This window comes from Macadamia integrifolia, chromosome 11 (assembly GCF_013358625.1).
Source record: "Macadamia integrifolia cultivar HAES 741 chromosome 11, SCU_Mint_v3, whole genome shotgun sequence".
In the NCBI taxonomy this organism is placed as follows: Eukaryota; Viridiplantae; Streptophyta; class Magnoliopsida; order Proteales; family Proteaceae; genus Macadamia; species Macadamia integrifolia.
The window spans coordinates 29,188,098-29,212,675 of record NC_056567.1 but is presented as its reverse complement, the minus strand read 5'-3'; the positions used below and the strand labels follow the sequence as shown (position 1 = coordinate 29,212,675).

Here is a 24,578-nt window from a genome sequence, read left to right as displayed (position 1 = left end):
GGCTCCACTCAAACTGTTCGTCCATTGAATTAGACAGTTCAATGCAAAACGATATGATCGTGTACGTATACAAAATATGAATTAGAGCATTTAATGATACCATTGACTTATGGTCTGATACCCATGAATGATGTTGATAAATCACCAAACAGGTGACGATTGAAACTTTGAAATAAATTCCGACCTCTTCTTTCCAAAATGACTGTGTAACATCCTAGACCAAAAATCACTGTCAACCTGCCTTCCTAGACCATTACTTCAACCAATGTTATCCAAAGTCCAATCTCGCCAACTCAAATAAATCACTGTCATTTATGGACCATGAAATCAAACGATTTGATTCTAAAGTCCAATCTAACCAACTCAAATAAATCAGTAATTTAATATAAAGAAAAAGAAGGTTGATTTCTCTTTTCACATTTTTTTTTAATTAATAATTTTTAAACAACTACCCAAAGGGACTTTACTTGCGTACTAAATATACAGTGACATACCCATGTGATGTGATAGGAGTCTATCCCCTGACGGCCCTGACCTCCTTATGCACCTACTCTTCAAGCAGAAGGTGCATGCCAGTCCTGGCTAATTTCTCCCTCACAAAAGTAATAAAAGGGAAAACTAAGTGAAGGCAAAAATCATAGGAGAACAGAGAAAAATTAACTGGTATACAATGTTAGTCAAGTCTGTGGTTTTGTTGCTTCTCCTTTGGAGATCTGAAGCATCACAACAAGATGATATTGGTTTCACCTACAATGGATTTCGAGGAGTTGACATGAGCTTGGATGGCTTAGCTCAGGTAACAAACAATGGCATCCTAATGTTGGTAAACACCAGTATGCAACAGAAGGGTCATGCCTTCCATCCTCATCCGCTTCACTTCAAGAATTCATCCTCAGGTAGTGTTTTCTCCTTCTCCACTACTTTTGTATTTTCCATGTTCGCTGACGTTCCAGTAAGTGATCCTGGAATGGCTTTCATAATTGCACCTTCGAGAGACTTCTCAGCTTCTTGGCCAAGCATTTATCTAGGCCTTTTCAATCATACCATCGTGGGTAAATCATCAAACCATCTCATAGCAATCGAGCTGGATTGTCTCCAAAATTTGGACTTCAATGACATCAATAGTAACCATGTGGGTATTGATATCAACGATTTGAAATCAGTTGATTCTGCACCGGCATCCTATTTTAGTGATAAAGAGAATAGATATGTGAACCTGACCCTCTACAGCGGACACGCCATGCAACTTTGGGTTGAATATTCTGGTCCACAGAGGCAACTTAATGTAACTTTAGCTCCATTTGATGTCCCTAAGCCATCGATCCCCCTCTTGTCTTTCAACATTGATCTTTCTCCAATCGTGCTAGATCCTATGTTTGTGGGCTTCTCATCTGCTACTGCTGTCGCGGAAGCACCTCATTATGTGTTGGGGTGGAGCTTTAAGATGAATGGGCAAGCAAAAGATCTCTCTCTCTCCCAACTTCCTAAGCTTCCTCGAATGGGACCTAAAACAGAACCTGAAATTTTTAGCATTGGATTTCCTGTGTTCGGTGCTAGTTTAGTGTTAATTTCCATTTTCATCATCCAATTTATTGTTAGAAGGATTAAAAAATTCGCAGAAGTTCATGAAGATTGGGAACTTGAATATGGACCTCAAAGGTTCAAATATAAAGATCTCTACATCGCAACCAAAGGATTTAATGATGAGGAGCTTCTTGGTAGCGGTGGCTTTGGTAAGGTCTACAAAGGTATACTACCCACTTCAAAATTAGAAGTTGCAGTGAAGAGAGTATCACATGACTCAAGCCAAGGGGTGAAGGAATTCATTGCAGAGATCGTCAGCATCGGTAAACTGCAGCATCGAAACATAGTGACACTCTTGGGGTATTGCCGTCGTAAAGGAGAGCTACTTCTAGTCTATGAATTTATGCCCAATGGGAGTCTAGACAAGTTCCTCTTTCATCATAAATCCACAACAACAAAGCCAACATTGAGCTGGAAACAAAGATTTCAAATAATCAAAAGTGTGGCTTCTGGGTTACTCTATCTTCATGAAGAATGGGAACAAGTTGTAATTCACAGAGATGTCAAGTCCAGTAATGTCATGTTAGACAGGGAGCTAAATGGAAGATTGGGAGATTTTGGGCTTGCAAGATTATATGATCATGGAGGTGATCCTAACTCCACCCATGTGGTGGGGACATTTGGTTATATTGCACCAGAACTTTATAGAACTGGGAAAGCAAAACCTTGTGTAGATGTGTTCGCGTTTGGGGTTTTCTTGCTCGAAGTGGCTTGTGGTAGGAGACCTATACAGTTTCAGGGATCAGAAGAGCGTCTTGTGTTGGTGGAATGGGTGATCTCAAGTTTCAATAAGGGTGTGATTCTTGAAACTGTGGATCCCAAATTGGGGATGAATTATGAAGTGGAGGAAATGGAGTTGGTGTTAAAACTTGGATTGCTTTGCTCTCACTACATACCAACTGCAAGGCCATCTATGCGACAGGTTGTATGTTATTTGGAGGGAGAGGTTCCACTACCAGAGCTGCCATCTCTCAGTGATATTGATGATGGTGTCTCTGTTTTGTTTCCTTACCTTAAGAGTGCAGTGACTTCGCAATCATCGTTTGCAAATTCTTTACTCTCTGGAGGTCGTTGAATCTTATCTGATTATCTGTAAATTTGATTGCAACCAAAGTATTAACTTATGTCTAATTTTCATAGAATAGGTATATTTGATAGTTGTCGAACCCTTTTTTATTTTTCTTCTTTTTGTGAAAATAGTTGTTGAACTTATATGATCTAAACTAACAAGGCAAAGCCTTTCTTGATAGCGAGTCATGCCTAAGAAGTCGTCTGGCTGTGATTTAATAAGTTGACTTTTATAGAGGTATCAATAATTTGTGATTTTACTTTTCGCTTTTTAATATAATAATTTTTCTTTTCAATAAGATAAATATTTTCGTTTCACATGGTTATTTGAAAAAATGTTCATGACGCTTACATCTTTCAATAAGGACATAATGATATGATATTTTCAAATCATTTATGAAAATTCATATTTTATTCTTAACTTAAATAACTTTAAAAAATATGATCGAGATTATTCAAAGAGAGTCTTAACTTCAAAATACAACTATAAAGGTTTCATTCAAACACACTTTATTTATTAGTGCTCTAATATGGTAAAGTTGAATCAATTAAGTCTTCCTCCATGCCTGATTTGTTGTTGACCTGCAGGTCATTTTTTTTTATGTTAAATTATGTTTGCAGTCATATAAAATCCTTTTTAATAATGATTAGTTATGAATCTTAAGACCATAATTGAAAATCCAAGTTTTTGACTCGACTCTCTTTCAAAACATGATGACTTGGAAAATAGTGGAATTTAAATTTTATTTATTTATTTATTGGGTAAAATGATCCTGGCATCACACAACATTGGGAAGATGATTAAAAAAAAAAAATTCATAAAAGACCCAAGGGCCCTTGATTACACCTTTAAGAGTTCTGTTTTAAACTCCCCCTCACAATTCAATTAGGCATATTAGGAAATTACAGTCATGGAGGTTGAGGTTGAGGTTGGCCGGAAGCGGGTATGAGTGGTTTTTGTTGACAATTAGCTTGTCAAGATTTACAGAATCAATCAGATTACAGATGTGGTTTTTTGTTGGAACATCGAAAAAGGTCAGGCTCTAATAGTTGTGCTTTAAACTCTCAAATGCTTTAAGTGATACTTCGCACACCTCTACTTCTTTCTGGTTCACTTGGTAAGAAAAGGGAGTTGAGAGTAAGAGATTGATGGGGGGAGATATCTTAGGGTCCACCTTTCAATGTCTTATTTGGAATAAAATAACAAAGAAAAAGTATTTTTCAAAAACTACTGTTAGTGAGTGTGTTAGTTGGTTCCATTTTGATTCCGTTCAAAATGTTAATGGTAGAAATTGAAATTGAACATAATTATGGTTCTTTTTGGTTTAATTTCTATTTGTATTTATTTGACTTATTTTAATTTTTACAACTGTTTGGTATAATTTATAGCACTTATTTTGATTTATAATAAATTAGACTAAATCATAAATCACAAATTACTCTCAAGCTATTTGTGATTATAATTTGTGATTTGGGGCAACAAATCATTTATGTTAATTTTTACTACTTCAAATAAGTATGTGTGCTAAACTATTCAAAATCAATGGTAAATATGTAACTTCAGTATATTTTACACTATTTTCAATAAAAAAACCCCAAATCCTATCATCTCTCTTGCTCGAAGCTCAAAATTGAAGACAAAAACTGAAATCTATTTTCTCATTATATTACTATTTTATAAATAGTAATCAAATGAATATTATTTGTGGTCCATAATTTATTGTCACAAATAATTTTTAAAAATTAGTTAATAAATATAAATAGAAATCATACCAAAGAGAGCCTAAAAGGTTCTAAAATTTTAAATCATAATCAATCAATAAAATATTTCCATTAAAAAGTTTTTAAACAATTTTGGTCACATTGTTTTATCACTTTTTATTTTCAACAAACTTGAACGATTTTCAACAAACTTATTTTTGAAGCCGAATGAAGAAATTCTATGTTGTTAGGCTTGAAACATAGCATCTAGGCTCAAATCGTGATTTAAGAAATAAAAATAATTTAAAACAATTTATATGGTATAATTAAGCTCCATTAAAAAAAAAAAAAAATGAAGAACGTTCTGTAGAAGATGGCATTACTTCTATACTAATTCAAATGAGAGCAAACGCAGAATCATCAATAGCAATAAAATTACCATTTTTCATGTAGATCAGGGCAATCATTTTATCCTCCCACATATCTTGACACAGTGACCAGATGACCTTTTAAGGTTTTTTTGGTTTTCTTTTCCTTTAAAAAAAAAAAAAAAATTCTATCTCTACCGTCATGCTGGTCTTAACCACCAAAGCAAGTATAGAACACCTTTAACTATTTTTTTGTTGAAAATAGAAAACCTCTAACAACCCACAGGAAAAAGGGGAAGAGGTTCCTAGACTAGGCTACGCAGGACATGCCCCACAAGGAAAAACCAAAAGAAAAAATTTCACACGCCATTGTTACCATATTCATGAGTGCATCATGGTTTGTAACAATTCAATTGCTAGTCTTGTCGGGGAAAAAAGGGCTAATTTATAATCACCAAATTAATGAGTCAGACTTCAAAAAGTAAGTAAATAAAAATTAACGACTCAGATACCTAGTTAACAATTTGGCCGAATAATTCGAACCGAATTTTTCTGAATTAAATCAAAATTTCTGATCGAATCTGAATTAAAAATAAAATTCAGTAAAAAATGTGCTTTTTACTAATTTGAATTTAAAACGCGAATAATTCGGGCCGAACCAAATTATTCGATCCACTTAAACAGTATTAAAAAAAAAAACAAAAACAAAACGTCATATATGAAACCCACGGTACCCACCACCGAAATAGTTTTTTTTTTTTTTTCATCTTCTTCTCCCACAAATTTTTGCCTCCTTCTTCCCATATTTTTTCTCCACCTAATTCTTCTCTAACAATCGTACGAATCTACTCTTTGTTTCATTTATTTCTCATAACTTCATCAGTTCATCCTAAGATAGGGGAAATATCAAGCCTTGATGGATAATTTGAGGTATCGGGGGACCAGGACAGATTCATATCGCCGTATCAATCAATCTTCTTTTATATTGTTGCTTTAATTTGGAAAAATTAGTGCGTTTTAGTGCAATATGGGTCTTGTGAACCCAAACAAATGGATAGTGAAAATTTTTTGTGATCAATTTATTTATTTGTTTTACTGTAGTTGTAATCTTTCTTTCACTGTTTTGGGGCCTAATCTATTTCATGAGTAGAAATTGGATTACAATAACCATTGCCTCTATCGCTCAATGATAATTTTTTCATAGTTTTTTACTTTATTGTATAAAGTAATTTGCTCTTTCTAAATATACAAATCAAGTTACTAACTTGATAAATAAAAAATATACAATAAACTATAAAAATAATATCCAAATTTTTTGCCCGACTTTTATTCTTTTAATCGAATAATTCTTGAATCCGAATCAGACTCCGATTTTTATTTTGTCCACTTTTTTGACCGAATCCTTAAATTAATCAATCAAATTATTCCGAATAATTCTCCGCCCGAATAATTCCTAAATCCAAATTTACTAACTATGGTCAGATACCATCATACCAAGTGGTTTTGTGGATGGGATCTAAAGTCATTAGTTTGACAATCAGGTTGTTTGGATTTACAAAATCCATCGTATTAGAGCATTAAAGGATGGGTTATATTAGGGGTGCTAATCCCAAGTTCAACTGTTTATATGTATATATATATATATATATTTTAATTCTTTTATAGAATAAAATATATATTGATATTTTTATCAATTATTGAATATAATTAAGTGTATTATATTTTATAAATTTTTGATTATTTAATAAAATATATTGATGTATTTTAAATCTAAGACAGTTAAAGATAATCTAAGGCCCGTTTAAGATTTTATTGATACATTAGCCTATTTATGGCCCGATTAGCTTGATTAGGAGAAGATTGGTTAAAGCTCAGAATCTAACCGAGCATGACACGAGACCGGCTCATTCCTTAAATAGATAGATCATGGTCCAAGGATATAGGCCCGCTAGGCCCGACTAGACCAGACCGAGACCAACCTGTGCTAACCGATTGACACCCCTAGGTCATATCATTTGTTTGGTTGAACCATCAGAGGTGGTTCAGTTCCAATAGTTTAGTTTTAAAATCATTGGCTAAAGAACTCTGTCTACTTACACAGCTACAACAATAACGCAAAGACCAATGAAAATTGGTGCAGAGGCATCGCGGTGGGGTGGCAATGCGATCATTTTGTGTCTGTCTTAGTCGCAATCAGAGTTAGCAAATTCGGATTCGGGAATTATTTGGGCGGAGAATTATTCGGAATAATTCGATTGATTAGTTTAAGGATCCGGTCAAAAAAGCGGTCAAAAAAGCAGACAAAATAAAAATCGGAGTCGGATTCGGATTCGAGAATTATTCAATTAAAAAAATAAAAGTCGGGCAAAAAATTTGGATATTATTTTTATAGTTTATTGTATATTTTTTATTTATCAAGCTACTAACTTGATTTGTATACTTAGAAAGAGCAAATTACTTTATACAATAAAGTAAAAAACTATAAAAAAAATTATCATTGAGCGATGGAAGCAATGGTTATTGTAATCCAATTTCTACTCATGAAATAGATTAGGCCCCAAAAGAGTGAAAGCAATATTACAACTACAATAAAACAAATAAATAAATTGACCACAAAAAATTTTCACTATCATTTTGCTTGGGTTCACAAGACCCATATTGCACTAAGACGCACTAATTTTTCAAAATTAAAGTAACAATATAAAAGAAGGTTGATTGATATGGCGATATGAATCTGTCCGGGTCCCCCGGTACCTCAAATTATCCATCAAGGCATGATATCTCCCCTATCTTAGGATGAACTGATGAAGTTATGAGAAGAAATGAAACAAAGAGTAGATTCGTACGATTGTTACAGAAGAATTAGGTGGAGAAAAAAGATGGGAAGAAGGAGGTAGAAATTTGTGGGAGAAGAAGAAGAAGAAAAAAAAACTATTTCGGTGGTGGGTACCGTGGGTTTCATATATGATGTTTTGTTTATTTATTTATTTATTTATTTTTTGTTTTTGTTTTTTTTTTTAAATACTGTTTAAGTGTACCGAATAATTCGGTTCGGCCCGAATTATTCGCGTTTTAAATTCAAATTAGTAAAAAACGCGTTTTTTACCGAATTTTATTTTTAATTCAGATTCGATCAGAATTTTTGATTTAATTCGGAAAAATTCGGTTCAGCCGAATAATTCGCGAATTATTTGGCTGAATTGATAACTAGGGTCGCAATGACGCAAATGGGTAGGATTCTTTTTCCCAAAAATCAATTGCTTTGAGTGATGCTCTACATACTTCTCAAATTCTATCTAGCTGGTTCCTTTATTAAGAAAAAGAAGGGAGTAATAGAACGATCAGAGACATCTTAGGATGCCTGTTTATCATACTAGCTAGAGATGATTAAAAGAGAGATTGTCTACAGATGTTGCCACGATCATATAATACTCAGCAAAATCAGTGAGAATCTCTTGATGTCTAAGACGCGATTATATTTCCAGCTCCCCTAGCACCTCAAAATTTGGAAGTTCTATGGTGTAAACCGAATGTGGGGTGGAAAAAATTGAATATAAAATAATATACTCTTGGAAACTTAGGTCATGCTGGAGCTGGTGGAATTTTTCGAGGTCATGATGGTATATCTATATGTCTTTTGTGTACCTACATCATGCAAGCAATAGTTGGGGAGGGTAGTCGAGCTCTCCCTAGTAATGGCTCTGCTAGTGTTAGGTCTTTGGTCAAACAGAGTGAAGAGGGTGAACAAGCTGGCCTGGTAGGAGAGGTTGTAGCAGGTCTAGACAAGGAAAGGTAGATCAGCGAGCAAAAGACCTTGGAAGCAAAGCTATCCGGACAACCGAACCAGAACGAATGGCAAAGAGGTTGAGTTTTTCCAAAATTTACAAGCATGGGGAAATACATGAAATATGTGGATGGGGTCATGTGAATATGAAAATACATCTGACATGATATTAAAAGGCCAAATAATGAAACAAAAATAGAAATAAAATGCATGAAGTTTGTGATTAAAATACCCCTAACCTAGACTTATGATATTGAGTGGGATGCTTCTGAGAGACTTAGATATCACTTTCAGTGATTCTAGAATTATAGATTTTATGTGCTAGTTTTGGTTAGCCTCCTCCTCTGCTGATGGCCATGTCCAACAGTCCAAGGTGAGGTGGGAAACTAATTCTGGCTGATCTCACTTGTATTCTATTCATTCTTCTTATTAACGAACTTCTTCGTGGACCTTAAGCAAAAAAAAAATAAACCTAGACCACAACTGGTTTTTTTTTTTTGGTAAAATAGGCCACAACTGGTACACAATACCTTTGGTTGCAACCGTACTGAGGACAGTAGGGACCTATGTTTAATAGAAGTACAATAATTCTCTATAGAAAACTCGAAAGGAGATTCAATAAAATGGAATAAAAATTAGGACTCACCTGTATACAACTCCTGTAAGAATTCAAGATGAATGGAATGATGTAGGATCAGGCAATAGTGAGCTCAAACCAGAATTGGTATAGTAGAATAACAAGACAGTTCCAAAATATGATTCCTATACATGAAATATTCCTCAAAATAACGGTTTAAACTTGGCGTGATCCTTCAAAACATGGGAGGGGTTATTTATTTATAGCTTTGGGGCCACTTGGTCAACCAACGATGATGCACTTTGCTTCCATTCTTGTGGGATTTCTATCCTCCATAGAAAGGGTTCAATGTGACCATTTATGAAGAAAATATTATTCCATAGCATACACAAAGTTTTGCCTTGTTTCTTAGGTATCTAGAATCCTGTAGGATATCCTTAGGGTTTTAGAATATGTCTAGGTACAATTTTGGACTAAAGGAAGATATGTCCGAGATCTCAAGTGAAGATCCACACAATCCCTACTTTTGCACAGGATAAGCACAAAGTGGACTTTGGCTATCATAATATGGCATTTGGCCAATGTATAACATGTTGCATTTAGCGCCAGTTTGAGTATGGCGACCGTCTTTTTCTTATTAGGGTGTGATGAATATACTGATGGTAAAGTAAAAAATATAAGAGGAAAAGACTGTTGCTTGGTCACGTCGCTCCTACGCCCAAACACATGAGCGCACAAAATTACCATCTAGTCCCTTATGAAATAAAAATTCCCATCCATTTATATGCCCTCGTGCATGCTCTCATTAGCCGATGCTCTGTTATAGCTAGGCACTATATGACTAGGCAACAATCTCCTTCCCAAAATGCCAAAAAAAAAAAAAAAAAAAAACCTCACCTTAATGTTTTTTTTTTTTTTCTTGTATTTTAATTGTGAAAAAATTTTTTCTATGGAAAAAATAAAATACTGGGAAATTGTGGGGTTATCTATGCTTCAAGTGCCCTAGCTAGCCCGGCCTTTGATTGAAACGACTCAAAGATAAATTATTTGGGTGGGCAATCCTCCAATCTTATTCAATTTATTTGTAACTTAGGTTGTCAATAATTGGTCTCCTGATTAAAAAAAAAAAATTATTACTACACTGGTGGACAGGAATCATCCCATTTGTTTACCCCCACACTCTCTTCTCATGAAACACATATTTGAGTATTGAGCGTTCGTAACCTACTTAGGATGGAAAACTGTACTTCACCGTTATAGTGATCCCTCCCCCTTCCATGTGATATGTATCAAGAATCATCAAATTTTCTGGTGTTGTCAACAATAATGGTGGTTTTTCAAGAGCTACCTGATAGAATCGCTTGGTCATGAATTACGGATTGTTACAGAGAAACATGCAATGGCAGATAAATTGGCAAAGCATGTGGCATCTATAAGAAGCTTTTCAATTTGGGATATCACCCACTCTTTTATTAATTATGATTTAAGTTGAGACTACCAGCATAGACCTAGATTTCATTTCATGTAATCAGTTTCTCTTATAGCTTGAGATTTCTTCTCTGCTGATGACTATGCCAAAGGAGGTGGGTTAGAGATTTAATGGTTTTTTTTTTTTTACTCTCATTCTTTTATTTATTCTAACAATATAGTGATATACTTTTGTTGTTCTTAAAAAATAAATTAATTAATTAAAAAAAATTCTGACTTCCTTCAATTTATTAAAATATTAAAAAAAAAAAGAGTAATTTGCATCCCCTCCCCTATGTTTTCAAATATTTCATACACCTCCCCTGTATTTTGACAAATTTGAAAAAAAATGTGACTTCGTCATATTATGTCTGTTAAGATTTCAAAATATATTTTAAATACCCAAATCACCCCTGTAGAATGTAAATGGACCATTATACCCATTAGAAGATGAGTTTTTAATCTTCACTTTCGTCTCTCACTTGCAAGTAGAGTGAGGATGAAGCAGCGAATGACGATGAGAGATCGACGGCATCGAGCAACGAGCCTCAACCAGCGCCTCGAGTGATGGACGGCGACAGCGATTGGAGGCTACGGCCTTGTCTTTTCAAAATACATTCAATAGGGGAGGTCTGCGGCAGCTCGACGAGCGGCGAACTGGAACTTGCAATCGACAGCAGCCCTGCGGCAAGAAACATATTAGATAGAACTTTTGAGTCATTAACGAAATCAGGATCACCAAGATTCATCCTCACTACGAATGCCTATTTCAAAGCTTCAATTTCCCGAAGGATCCCCAGTGAGCGAGAAATGCCCAGAGGGAATCCATATTGAACAAGAATGTTTAAAACCTGAAATGAGATTTGGAAGACATTTAGGCCAAAGAGCTAGACATATAACCATATAGAAAATGAGGATATAAATAAAATTACAAGTATCATTGCAGCACCACGGGATGGAGGAGGCATGCTTAGTATCTCAAGGCCCGAGATATTAGCAGAGATTGGCTTCTTCACTTTAACTTGATACTTTTCCAGGTCTTGCATGGTCGATATTCCTCCAAACTTCTGAACATCTCTAACTAAATTGTACCTGACTGAACCATTATAGAATGCATTTGGGCCATATTTTGAAATGGTGTTGAGTGTCTGAGCTAGTTTTCTATTGTGGCAGGTGACTCCTGGCTGAAGTAGTTTCCCATTTGATGTGAAAATATTACGAAGTCCCTTATCAGCGAAGATCCCTGAATTTGATTTATTCATCTGCATGTAGAGATATGGAGATATCTTGAACCCTTTTCGAGCAAGATATTCTGTTGGCCTTACTAGCCTTTTCCATGGAAGCCTCCCATGTTCTTTCCAAGCTTTGTGAAGGCCAGCAAGTTCCCCTGGAACTGCTATAGAAAGTGCACCACTAGCTTTCAAAGCAGAATTTCCACCATACATATTCTAAAGAGGAGAAACAGAATTAACAAAGATAAGTCAAGGATCCAACTATAATGAATTCAATTTTTCTGTGAAGTATAAGCTTATGGGAAGCCAAATACCAAAGTAAGTATCAGCTTTATTTAGTTGCATGCATGTCAAGTGACTACTACATTAGTAACATTAGAGATTGGCAATGTGAATTACCTATTACCTTATAGTTACTTGAACATCAGTCTTAGATCTCCTCACCATAAATGGATTTCAAGTCAGCAAGATGAGATCATATTGGTTTCAACTTGTATAAATGAAGAACTACTACAAATAGGAGAAGCAAAAGCTGCACTGAACTACTTATTTGGTATGACAACACCAAGGCCCATCAGTGAACCCAACTCTAGGTACTCAGCCAAGTTCAACCAAGGGTAAAAACAAGACAAGTCTAACAACCCCTGAGCTTCCAAATCAAGTTCCCACATTTCAAAACATTTGACAAAAGAAGTCATCCTCTTTCCTCCAGTTTTCTTCTTTTTCTCTTTTAACTAAAACTGTTGTAGGCTTCTTTCATGGGAAGGAATTTCTCAAAAGTACGTATGTGAATGAGTTCTACAATTGACAATGTGCTTGACAATCACATATTTTGAAAAATAGACATCACAGGGTGGTGGAGATCGTCTGGTCTCTTCGTCACCGTCAATCCCTTCGTCACCATCGATCGCTTCGTCCTCGTCGATCTCTTTGTCGTTGTCGATATCTCCGTCGCATTGGTCGTGCCTGATGAGTCCAAAATCCTTCATGTCGTGGTGATGGGGGTGAATGAAATGTGAGGGTTTCATATTAGGGGTTAGGAGGGTAGGGATAAGGGTAAAATTGGAAAACAAAATATCTGTTAAAAGCAGAAGGGTAGAATCGTATTTTAACATCCACAACTAACAGTCTACTAACAAAGTTATCTGACAAGGGAGGTCTGTGGAATATTTGAAAACACAGGGGAGGGGAATGTAAATTACTCTAAAAAAAATATGTTATTTTAGACATACAATACGACAGGGGAAAATCAAGCTAGATGTGGGAAGGCGACAATTGCTTTTCATGGAGGGATCTTTTCTATGCTCGAGAGAGGTGACAGTCGAGGTGGTTGTGGTAGGGGCCCTAATTTTACAAGAGGTCGTGTGATTCTTGAGGGGAGGAAGGACTTCGTAGAATCTGTTATGCCAAGTTCTAACTGAGGAGGAGCTATTATTTTGAAGCACTCTGAGATTGCTATTATCGATGAAACAGCTAGATTAAAGGAAGAGTCTGATGGCTTTGAGAAAGTTATGCAAAGAAAAGGCAAGGTAAAGAATAATGGGGAGCAGACTTGCCGGAAATCTAACCATCTTGCCTCTTTGCGAAAGTGATTTGTTCAATCTTCTCTTCTATATTAGAGATGTGTATGATCCTGAGATTTAGTATCTCTTCGGATTGATTTTTTGTAAGGCGTTTTCCCCCTGCTATTGACCTTGCCAGGTAGGGGGGGGGTATTGTCTTCTTTGTGTTGGTGTATCTGACTTGATTAACTAGTTTTCTTGTTTGTTTCTTTGTAATTTTTTATTTTCCTTTAATACAAATGACCTTTAGCCCAAAAAAAAAAAAAAAAAAGTGGGGCCATGGGTGGCTAGTTTGGTGATGATTATCTCAAATCTTTGGAAGGAAAGAAATGCCAGGATATATGAAGGGAGGGGAAAATAACTCATATTCACATTTATGGGGGATATTTTGAAGGATTTAAGGGATGCCAATTAAGGTGTAGTTAGATCGGTCTTTAATCTTTTGGGAAGTACAAGATTGGGGTTGCCACTTTTGCCACGTAATGCAAATAATATATTGGAGATTTTTTTGTGCTTATCATATTCGAATTGGACAAAATTAAATGTTGATGGTAAGGATGTGAAAACAAAACCAAAAGCGTTTACCAAGAACAAACCGAACTGTTTATACCAAAACTATGAAACCGTTTAATAAATGGTTTAATTTTGATTTCAAAACTGAGACCATTTAGTTACTAACCGTTTAAGCCATTAGTAAACTAATTAAGGAAATCATTTCACCGATTTACATATACATGGTAAGTTTAAATCATTCAATGCTAAATTTACATACATTTCAATTAAAAAAAATTAATTTACATTAAACAACTATCAAAAGAAACCATATAATAATAAATTATTCAATTCTATATTAGTTTACATCGATTTCAATAAAATTTTTAAAGGTAAAGAAGCCCTTTTGAACATTTGATTATTTTTTTTGGGGTCTCCCTCTCTGCTGATGGTAATACCTAACGTGGGGAGGAAGATCTCAGGTTTTAATTGCTGTTTATTGAGTTCCTGTTGGTTCTCTCTCCATGTATTCTTTTTTATTTAGTTAATATAATTCTATTGCTGATCTTAAGCCCAATAAATAAATAAATAAATAATAAAAAAATTTGACCTTAAAATAGAAAATGGATGAGAAGGAAAAAACTTGATTGTAATTTGTAGAAAGTATGTGGAAATGTGCATTTGTAAGACAAGATTGTGAGAGGTGGAAGTAAACGACAGGAGGAGTATGAGGTACAAGAAACTTGTAAGTAGTTTCAAGGGGAACAAAGGAAAATTTTTTGATTGGATAAAACTTCTTGTCAAATATTCTAATGTAACATATGACATAGGTAGTTTGCTCATGGAATTATCTGAACTAATGCAGTTTTTAGATACATGCATATATAAAATAAGGGACCAAAAAAAAAAAGTTTAGTGGTCTCATATGTGGATCTAGGATCTGGATCTGAATCAAGGCTAATGGTGTGATTTCTACTTCAATTTCATGGGGTGATTCTATTTTGGAATTTGTTTTGTTTTGTTTGGTTTGATTTTTGCAACTTATTTTCAGCGAAATAGAAATTCTGAATAGCTAATGTTAATTTAATGGGAAATAGAAATAGCTAATTTCAAGTTGTTTCAATTTTAAAATTGAATTTGATTTTATTCTAACTCTTTAATGAGGAAATGGTTAATTTGATCGGAAAAGTAATAATTTCATGTTAAAAATAGAACACCTCCATTCTATTTTTTCAAATTGTCACACCACCACAATGGCTCTACCACCATGCCACTACTATGATCGCCACCACCACCATCATCCCTTCCCGGACCTGCCCCACCTTGGCCATGGCACTACCACTACCATCACCCCCTTCATGGCCCTATCCCCGTCCTTGCACCAGTCCCCACCACCACCACCACCTTCTCCCAAATTCAGATCCTCTACAACTAGGGGTTGATCAGAGAGGGACAAGCAAGATGCAAAACAGGAGAGAGAAAATGGGAGAAAGAAATAGGGGGTTTCACTTTCTATCTCGTATTTTGTCTTGCTGGTCCCTCTCCAGCCACCCCAGGCTGGAGAAGATCTAAATCCTCCTTGTCCACAAAAATATAGGGAATCGGTCCTCAGAAATTGAAATACCAAATAAAATTTTCTTATTCTTGAAATATTTGAGATTGATGTAACAAAAATAATTTAAATTTCTTGACAAAAAAAAATCTATTTATTGACTATTTCTTGAAATCAATCCGAAATTGAAATAGAAATCATACCAAATCTGACTTAAGCAAATGATTGCAGTTTGCAGATCAGTTACTTATCATTCCTACAATTCAGCTGATGTCTATTTGGGAATCCCCCATCTTGGTGGTAAGATAAGGAAGTTGCACTGTCAAGCATTAATTCAACTTGTTAATAACAAATTGATCAATTTGAGAACTTAATTCTTGAGCCCGGCAGGTAAACATGCACTCATTCAGTCAACCTTGTCTGCCAAACCTATATATTACATGTCTTGCTTATTTTTACTATTTAATACTCAGAAATGTAATAGTGACAATTTTAAGGATGGGCTGAATTTCCCCTTTGTTAAGTATAACAATGTTCCAAATTTAGTGGACTTTTTGGTCATCAGTTTTATGGCAGGTCTGGAAATATCGTAACCTTGATCTATATCTCTGGGACACTTTGGATTTAGATCCTCTCCAATGACTTGGACATCCAACAACCCTCCAATCACACTCCCAATGGTTGGATGAGCTTAGACATACAACCAAAGGTGTCGTCAAGTGTTGGGATTTATCTCCAAGTCCATCCGATGGCTGAAAAGGTGATCGGAGGGTAGCTGGATGCCCTAGTCGTTGGAGAGTATTCGGATCCATATTTGTACCGTTTTTTCGGGAATCTCTCGAGGATACTTTGAGTGGGAATCTTTACCCGTATTTTACCATGACTACGGACGGGGGCCTATCAAATCCCAATTGGGGCTTTTCACTGATGTGATCTAAAATGGTGGTTCTAGCTTCTCTGTCAGTGTTGTTGAAGCTGAAGCTGAAGCTGTGCGAGATGGTTTATTACTTGATATCTCCTTGGGGGTTTCATCCATGATTGTCTTAAGTGACTGTGAAGCTAAGTCCCTTGCTTGCTCTAGCATTCTTGCTATTCTGGACTGGGCTACTTGGGTTGATGATATGTTACCCTTAGTTTCTTTTTTTTTTCTTTTGGATTTTTTTCCTGGGCTACAAATTTAAAGGCCCATTTCCTAACCCAATAGGCTTTTCTGTTTAACTGGTCCAGTGTTTGGTGGCCTTGTCCACCTCTTTCTCTAGTAAATTCTTGTTTTGTGCCGGAGGAGTTTCTCCCACCCTAATTTTGATTAATAAAATTTTTCCTTTTTTTGATGAAAATAAAAAATAAAAAATAACTGAGTTTAAAGCACAACTATCAGAACTTGACCTTTTTCATGGTCCAACTGTCCAACCGACAAGCCGTATAATCCATCATTTAGTGCTCTAATTTGATTGCTTTCTATAACTCTTGACAACCCAATTATCAATGCAAGGAACATGAGATAGTGAGATCCATCCATTGAAACCACTCGGTACCCACTTCTTTTGATACTACAAATTAGCTCCCTCAATCCCTACCCATATATACTCCATCGGATTTGGATCCTCTGTGGCACGACAGAGCGTCTGACACACATCAAAAGGTCATAAATGCTCAGGCATGCAGCCCAAGGCACTCACACTCAGCCCAAGGTGTTTCTGGGTATTAGATGCATGCAGATGTCCTGTCGCGTCACAGAGGAGCCCGACCTATACTCCAACCCCATCCTCATCGCACAAAATTCCTCTATTGGGAGACAGTGAGCAGATCGACAGTGAGAATTCAATGGTTGGAGTGCATGCCGGGGCTTTCCCAGCCATTGAATCTTCACTACCACTTACCACTCACCAAAGAAGATTTGAATCCATCCCCATCTTCATCTCCATCTCCATCTCCATCTCCAAACCCAAACCCAAGTCCAAGTCCAAGTCCCAAGTCCCAATACGGCTGTAAGTTCTAGAAAAGACTGTACTTTCCTATTATACTTGAATGGACTAATTTTTAAAATTTGTTCCTAGTTGAATTGTGACCAATCAATACGGGATGCACTTGTGAATTGGGTAACAATGGCATGTTTGACTTTCCAAGACCAATTCTTCCTTGAGTCCACATTTTCTACAATGAGCAATGATGTGCGATGAGCATTAGGCGGCTGAGAACATCTGAATACGCATCCCAAGGGGTTCCTGATCACCCGATGTTCATTGTACCAATGCTACGACTGCAGAAATTTTTTCACTTCGTCCTCAATCAATGAAGGGTGGGATGTAAAACAAAGATGATATAAGTTGGATATATATCAAGAAAGGCCTTACCATTTTTTTAGCTAAATGATCATATAAAAAATAGGTGAAATAAGAGACATACAAACACAACTGGACTCAACCAGAAACTCTAACACAATAAGCTAAATCAGCCCTGCCCACCTTTGGCATTGCCATCAACAGAAGGACTAATTAATGAATATCAATGAAATGAAAAAAGAAACTATTACATCAAACGGAATCTGGATTTGCATTGCTCATCGACTTCGAGCTCATTGTTGATCAAAGTGGGCCAAGTAACCATAGGAGAATAAGTTTGAAAAAGATAATCAGCAATTGGATTCACCTCTCCAAAGCACTGAGAAAATTTTCATTTAATAGAAGCAAAATAGAATTACTAGAGCTAAAAATTCTGCATTGAAGTACGTTTTAACACCCAGGAAATTCTTGAAGGCAAAAACAACAAAGGTAACGGTCGTCTTTGAAAATACCACCAGCACTGGATTTACCTAGATTATTATAAGAGCTTAATCCCTATCTAATATACAACTCATACTATGTGAATTAGGCATTAACACTTAGCTCGCATTAAAATTTACCTACAATCACATAAGAATCAACGTCCTCCAGAGAGTAGAGAATCTGCAATTGATGATTGCGGAGTCATTGCATTCTGACAAGAAGGAAACCAAGTAGAGACATCGTCACTAGTACCTTCTGATATCATAAAAATGCTCAGCTCCGGTAATGGAGCCTCTCCCTCCAAATAGCGGACAACTTGTCGCATAGATGGCCTTGCAGTTGGAATGGAGTGAGAGCAAAGCAGTCCAAGTTTTAACACCAACTCCGTTTCCTCCACTTCATGATTCATTCCCAACTTGGGATCCACAGTTTCAAGAATCACTCCTCTACTCAAACAAGATATCACCCATTCCACCAACAAAAGACAATCCTCCGATGCTCGTGGCTCTATAGGCCTCCTACCACAAGCAACTTCGAGCAAAAAAACCCCAAACGCGAACACATCCACACTAGGGTTTGCTTTGCCAGTTTTATAAAGTTCTGGTGCAATATAACCAAACGTCCCAACCACATGGGTGCTTTTAGGATTGCCTCCATGATCATATAATCTTGCAAGCCCAAAATCTCCCAATCTTGCGTTCAGCTCCCTGTCTAACATGACATTACTGGACTTGATGTCTCTGTGAACCACAACTTGTTCCCATTCTTCATGAAGATATAGTAATGCCGATGCCACACTTTTGATTATTTGAAATCTTTGCTTCCAGCTCAATGTTGGCTTTGTTGGAGATTGATCAAAGAGGATCTTGTCTAGACTCCCGTTGGGCATGAAATCGTAGACTAGAAGGAGCTCTCCTTTACGTCGGCAATACCCCAAGAGTGTCACTATGTTTCGATGCTGCAATTTGCCGATGCTGACAATCTCAGCAATGAATTCCTTCACCCCTTGTCTCGAGTCATGTGATACTCTCTTCACTGCAACTTCTACTTTTGAAGTGAGCAATATACCTTTGTAGACGTTACCAAAGCCACCACTACCAAGAAGCTCCTTGTCATCAAATCCTTTGGTTGCGATGTAGAGATCTTTATATTTGAACCTTTGAGGTGCATATTCAAGTTCCCAGTCTTCATAAACTTCTGCAAACTTCTTCCTCTTTGCTACAATTATTTGGATGATGAAGATCGACATGAACACTAAACTAGCACCAATCACAGGAAATGCAATGGTAAAAATTCTAGGTTCTGCTTTAGGTTCCATTCGAGGAAGCTTAGGAAGTTGGGAGGGAGAGAGATCTTTTGCTTTCCCATTCATCTTAAAGCTCCACCCTAACACATATTGAGGTGCTTTGCAGACAGCAGTAGATGATGAGAAGCCCACAAACATAGGATCTACTATGATTGGAGAAAGATCAATGTTAAAGGACAAGAGAGGGATCTTCGGTTTAGGGACTTCAAATGGAGCTAAAGTAACATTAAGTTGCTTCTGTACACCACAATATTCCACCCAGAGTTGCAAGGTGCGTCCGCTGGAGAGGGTGAGGTTCACATATCTGTTCTCTTGATCACTAAAATACGACGCTGGAGCCGAATCGACGGATTTCAAGTCATTGATATCAATACCAACATGGTTACTATCGATGTCATCGAATTCCAAATTTTGGATGGAATCCATCTCGATTGCTATAACATGGTTTGATGATTTGCCATTGTTGGTCTTATTGAAGACGCCTAGATAAATGCTTGGCCAAGCACTTGAGAAGTTTCTTGAATGTGCAATTATGAATGCCATTCCAGGATGATCACTTACTGCAAATTCAGAGAACATGGCAAATACAAAGGTAGTGGAGAAGGAGAAAACACTACCTGAAGATGAATTCATGAAGTGAATTGGATGAGGGTAGAAGGCATGACCCTTTTGTTGCATACTGGTGTTTACCACCATTAGGAGGCCATCGTTTGTAATCTGAGCTAGGCCGTCCAAGCTCATGTCAACTCCTCGAAATCCATTGTAGGTGAAATCAATATCATCTTGTTGTGATGCTTCAGATCTCAGTCCAAGGAGAAGAAACAAAACCACGAAATTGATGAACATTGCATACAAGATTTTGGCATTCACTTACTCCTTTCCTTTTAGTAATCTTTTGAAATAGAAATCAACCTCTTTCTAAATCAAAATACTAATTAGCTTGGACTTAGGATCAAATTGATTGAAATCATGGTCAATGAAGGCAGGCAGACTCATGAGGTAATTCCATATTATTTCCACACGGGGATTTTCTTATTGACCGTTAAAAAACTGTCTTTTCTTCTTTGCAACAGGGGTAAATCTTATTTATTTATTTTTTATTTCTAAGAATCAGAAATTGTATTAAGAAATGTGAAAAAAACTAAATCTGAAAAAAGACTTCTAATCCCCATCTTTGGCATTGCCATCAGCAGGGAAGGAAAGTCTAGAAATTTCTGAAGCTGATATGAGCTGAGAAAACTACATTCTTGATAGAGACTCTGGTGTTTGCTGCACCCTTTTACAAGAAAATCAGCAACACTGTTTGCTTCACCAAAACAATGGGTAATTTTCTATGGGATTGACCATAGAAACTCATTGACAAAAATTCAATCTTGATTAGCAAACCAAGGAATTGAGAGGTTCTGGAAAGCTACCACCACAGCGATAGAGTCTGATTCAAACCAGATGGAGTTTACTTTCAACGCCTTTGCGGCTATGATACCCTCCATTAGAGCTATAAATTCAGAAAAATAGTTTGTTTGAGCGCCTAGAAACTTCTTGAATGAGCCCCTATGGTTTCTCAATACTCCTCCCGTGCCAATTCTTCCAGGATTTTCCATAGAGCAGCCATGAGGAGACCATCCTTTGTAATTTGTGCTAAGCGATCCAAACTCATGTTACCTCCTCAGAATCCATTGTAGGTGAAACCAACATCTTCCTATTGTGATACAAAAGATCTCAGTCCAAGGAGAAGAAACCTGACCAAGAACTCGAGGAACATTGTCTATAGATCTCCAAAGAGTTAGTCGTTCATTGTTTGTCCTCCTAATTATCTGTTAATTACATCTTTTTTAATTGATGTTTTGGACGAAATTGAAAAAAAAAATAAAATAAAATAAAAGAATGGTCTACGAAAGCAAGCTTGACTCTTTGGACTCCTAAAGCTTTTTTTGACTATTTTTTCTTTCTTCTTTCTTCTTTCTATGGTGCCACTATTTGTTTCCAGTTGAGTCCGGGATTAACTCCTACGAGGACCAAAATGACTCTCCTTCCTAGTTCCTTAGTGGACGCGTCTAAAAAAAAACCCCGAAACCTCCTCCGACCATCTCGCCTCCGTCTCTCTCCTCTTCTCCTTCTTTGATTCATCCCTTTTTGATTTTTTGGTTTTTAAATAAATCCCACCAAAGTCTTACGGTTTATCTTTTTTTTTTTTTTGGTAAAAGGTCATTAAATTAAAAGAGAACAGAGCAAAACAAAGAGAAATACAAAAGGACAGGCCAATCCCACTAAACCCACTTGCAACCTACACCTTCGGCATGGCCATCAGCAGGGGAAACAAGCAAAGGCTTAGCCAAATCGAAAACGGTGCCTGTCCAACGCATCAGAAGCTAACTCATCAACTACATGTCTCGGGAACTCCACCGAGAATTCTGAATTACAAGATTTAGATGCTTTCCTAGCTAGAAAATCAGCGACTACATTAGCTTCACGAAAACAGTGAGTGATCTTCCATTGCACCAACTCCAAAAAGGAAATAACAGATCTCCATTTCTGCAGGGCAAACCATGGAATCTCCCTTCGCTGAACTGCTGAGACCACGGACGCTGAGTCTGACTCAATCCAAACACCCCTAGCATGATATTGTCTAGCTAGCAGAATACCCTCCAAGACTGCCTCAAATTCAGCTTCATATATTTGTTTGACTCCCAGGAAAATGCTAAAAGAGTCGATTACCTTGCCTTTATCATCCCGTAAGACACCACCAGCACCTGCATTACCTGGGTTACCAAGCGAACTTCCATCCACATTGATCTTCATCCACGCCCTGGAAGGCTTACACCAGTGAACCTCAAGAGGTGAAGGGGAAGTTGGATTTCTAATACTTAAACCTATCTTCCTGCAGGTCATCAAGTCTGAAATCGAACGAACTTCTTCACTTGATCCGTCACAGCAAAGCTGAACCTCTTTCCTTATACTTTGAAAGATATACCGCCCTGCCCTTTCTTTATTTTCCTGCCTTCTTTTATTTCTTTCCCACCAGATATGGTTGATAGTGATGATCAAGGCCAACTTCCATGGCTTCTTTAGCTGAATCACTTGAGATTTCCTCTTCCACCACTGGAACAATGATTGAATGCTTGGATGATTTACCCACGCCACTCCAAAAAAATCTAAAAAACTCTTCCATATTGATATGGAGAATGAACAGTGTAAAAAAATATGAACCATACTTTCTTCAGCCTTTCCACACAGGTTGCATCTGGATGGGAGATAAACACCTTTTTGGCAAACCAGGTCGTCCATTGGGATTCTACCATGCACCACTCTCCATCCAAGAATGGAGTATCTTGGAGGAAGATTCTTCTGCCAAATCAAAGAAGACCAGTTCACCTTCAAGGATTTCACTCTAACAGCCTCCCAAGCCGACCTTGAGGAGAAATACCCTGAAGGAACTAGTGACCACACCCTGAAATCCTCCATCTGCAAACTCGGAATGTCAATCTTTTTAATCTGTCCAAAAATTTCATTAAGCATAGGAGATACTACCTCAGGTAGACGCCATTCTCCATTTATGATAAACTCCCCCACCTTTGCTGACGTAGATAGAGTATGGTCACTATCCAGCGAAAGAAGTTCCATAATTGATTTTGGACCCCACCATTTATCCTTCCAGAAATTTGCAAGCTGACCGTTCCCTATGATCCAGCGCTCCTTGTCATCCACAAAGGACCACATTTTCCTGAGACCTACAATAATAGTGGAGGTGTTGCAATTTTTGAAGGATCTTCCATCCTTCTTTAGGAATCGAGCTCTGAGAAAGGTTAACGTTGCTGTCTTCTCCGTTTTGATCCTCCAAATCAATTTGCACAGCATTGCTTTATTGGAATCTCGCAGTCTCCTAAGGCCCAGCCCTCCCTCATCCTTGGGCTTACACATAGAGTCCCACTTCACTGTGACAGCCTTAACCGTATCTACATCACCTGTCCAAATAAAATTTCGCATCCATTTCTCCATCATCGCCACAAGAGATGCAGGCCACCAATAAACAGAGAAACTATGAGTCGGCATTCCCGAAAGCACCGATTTAACCAATTCCACCCTACCTGCCATTGACAACAATTTCCCTTTCCAACCCGCCAGTCTCCCCTTAACCTTGTCCATAATCGGCAACAAAGTATCTTTTTTAATCCTTCCCTTGAAGATTTCCACACCTAGATACCTTGTAGGGAAGGTACACATGGGAATGGCTAAAGTTTCAGATATTCGATGCTTCCTGGAAGGTGATATTTTTCCCAAAAAAAGTTTACTTTTTTCTAAGCTGATGCCCTGCCCAGAAAACTCTTGGTACTTTAGAAGAAATTCTTTAAGAGTCCTCACATACCTCATAGAAGCATTGGAGAAGATGAATATGTCATCTGCAAATAGAATGTGGGCAGGAGTTTTGACACCGCGAGGCCCATGAATTGGCTTCAGTTGATTAATGTCGATCAGATGCTTTAAACCTCGCGATAGCACTTCCTCCGCAATAATAAAAAGCATGGTAGATATTGGGTCCCCTTGCCTCAGCCCTCTTTCCACACCGAAATATCCCTGTGGACCTCCATTAATCAAAATCGATATCTTAGAGGATATCAAAATTTGGTTCAGCCATGTTATCCACTTCTCTGTGAATCCAAAGCGCCTCAGCACCTGAAACATAAATGACCACGAAAGAGTATCATATGCTTTCTTGATGTCAATTTTTAATCCCAGACCTCCCCCTCTCATAGAAGCAAACATCATATTAGCCAGTTCTGAGGCCACACTGATGTTGTCATGGATTAACTTTCCTTTTTGAAATGCCCCCTGCTCTTCAGATATCATCCTAGGGAGCAAATTAGCAAGCCTCATTGCCATTATTTTGGAAAGAATTTTACAATAAAAATTCCCCATACACAGTGGCCGGAATTTATCGATAGTAGATGCTCCCTCCTCCTTAGGAATAAGAACCAAAAAATTGTTGTTCACACCATTGGGCAATTGACTAGTACTAAAGAAATACTTAACTGCATTGCACACCTCTAACTCGACAATATTCCAGCATCTTCTAAAGAAAGCTCCAGAAAATCCATCCGGACCAGGAGAGCTATCTGGGTCCA

General features: G+C 37.2%; 3 protein-coding genes across 3 annotated transcripts; 1 reads left to right on the top strand and 2 right to left on the bottom strand.

Moving 5' to 3' along the window:
- The first annotated feature begins 604 nt into the window (after nucleotides 1-604).
- LOC122093633 (L-type lectin-domain containing receptor kinase IV.2-like) lies at nucleotides 605-2,841 on the top strand. The gene has a single exon (XM_042663994.1). The coding sequence runs from the start codon at nucleotides 671-673 to the stop codon at nucleotides 2,657-2,659; it is 1,989 nt and encodes a 662-aa protein (XP_042519928.1). The 5' UTR covers nucleotides 605-670; the 3' UTR covers nucleotides 2,660-2,841.
- An 8,472-nt stretch (nucleotides 2,842-11,313) lies between these two features.
- On the bottom strand, nucleotides 11,314-12,770 carry LOC122093062 (glutathione hydrolase 1-like). The gene is made up of 3 exons (XM_042663318.1): nucleotides 12,609-12,770; nucleotides 11,482-11,997; nucleotides 11,314-11,400 (listed from the first exon to the last, which is right to left on the bottom strand). Exons 1-3 carry the CDS (start codon nucleotides 12,768-12,770, stop codon nucleotides 11,314-11,316), a joined length of 765 nt encoding a protein of 254 aa, XP_042519252.1.
- A 5,536-nt stretch (nucleotides 12,771-18,306) lies between these two features.
- Nucleotides 18,307-20,304, bottom strand: LOC122093061 (L-type lectin-domain containing receptor kinase IV.2-like). Its single transcript, XM_042663317.1, has one exon. The coding sequence runs from the start codon at nucleotides 20,302-20,304 to the stop codon at nucleotides 18,307-18,309; it is 1,998 nt and encodes a 665-aa protein (XP_042519251.1).
- Nucleotides 20,305-24,578: the final 4,274 nt, after the last annotated feature.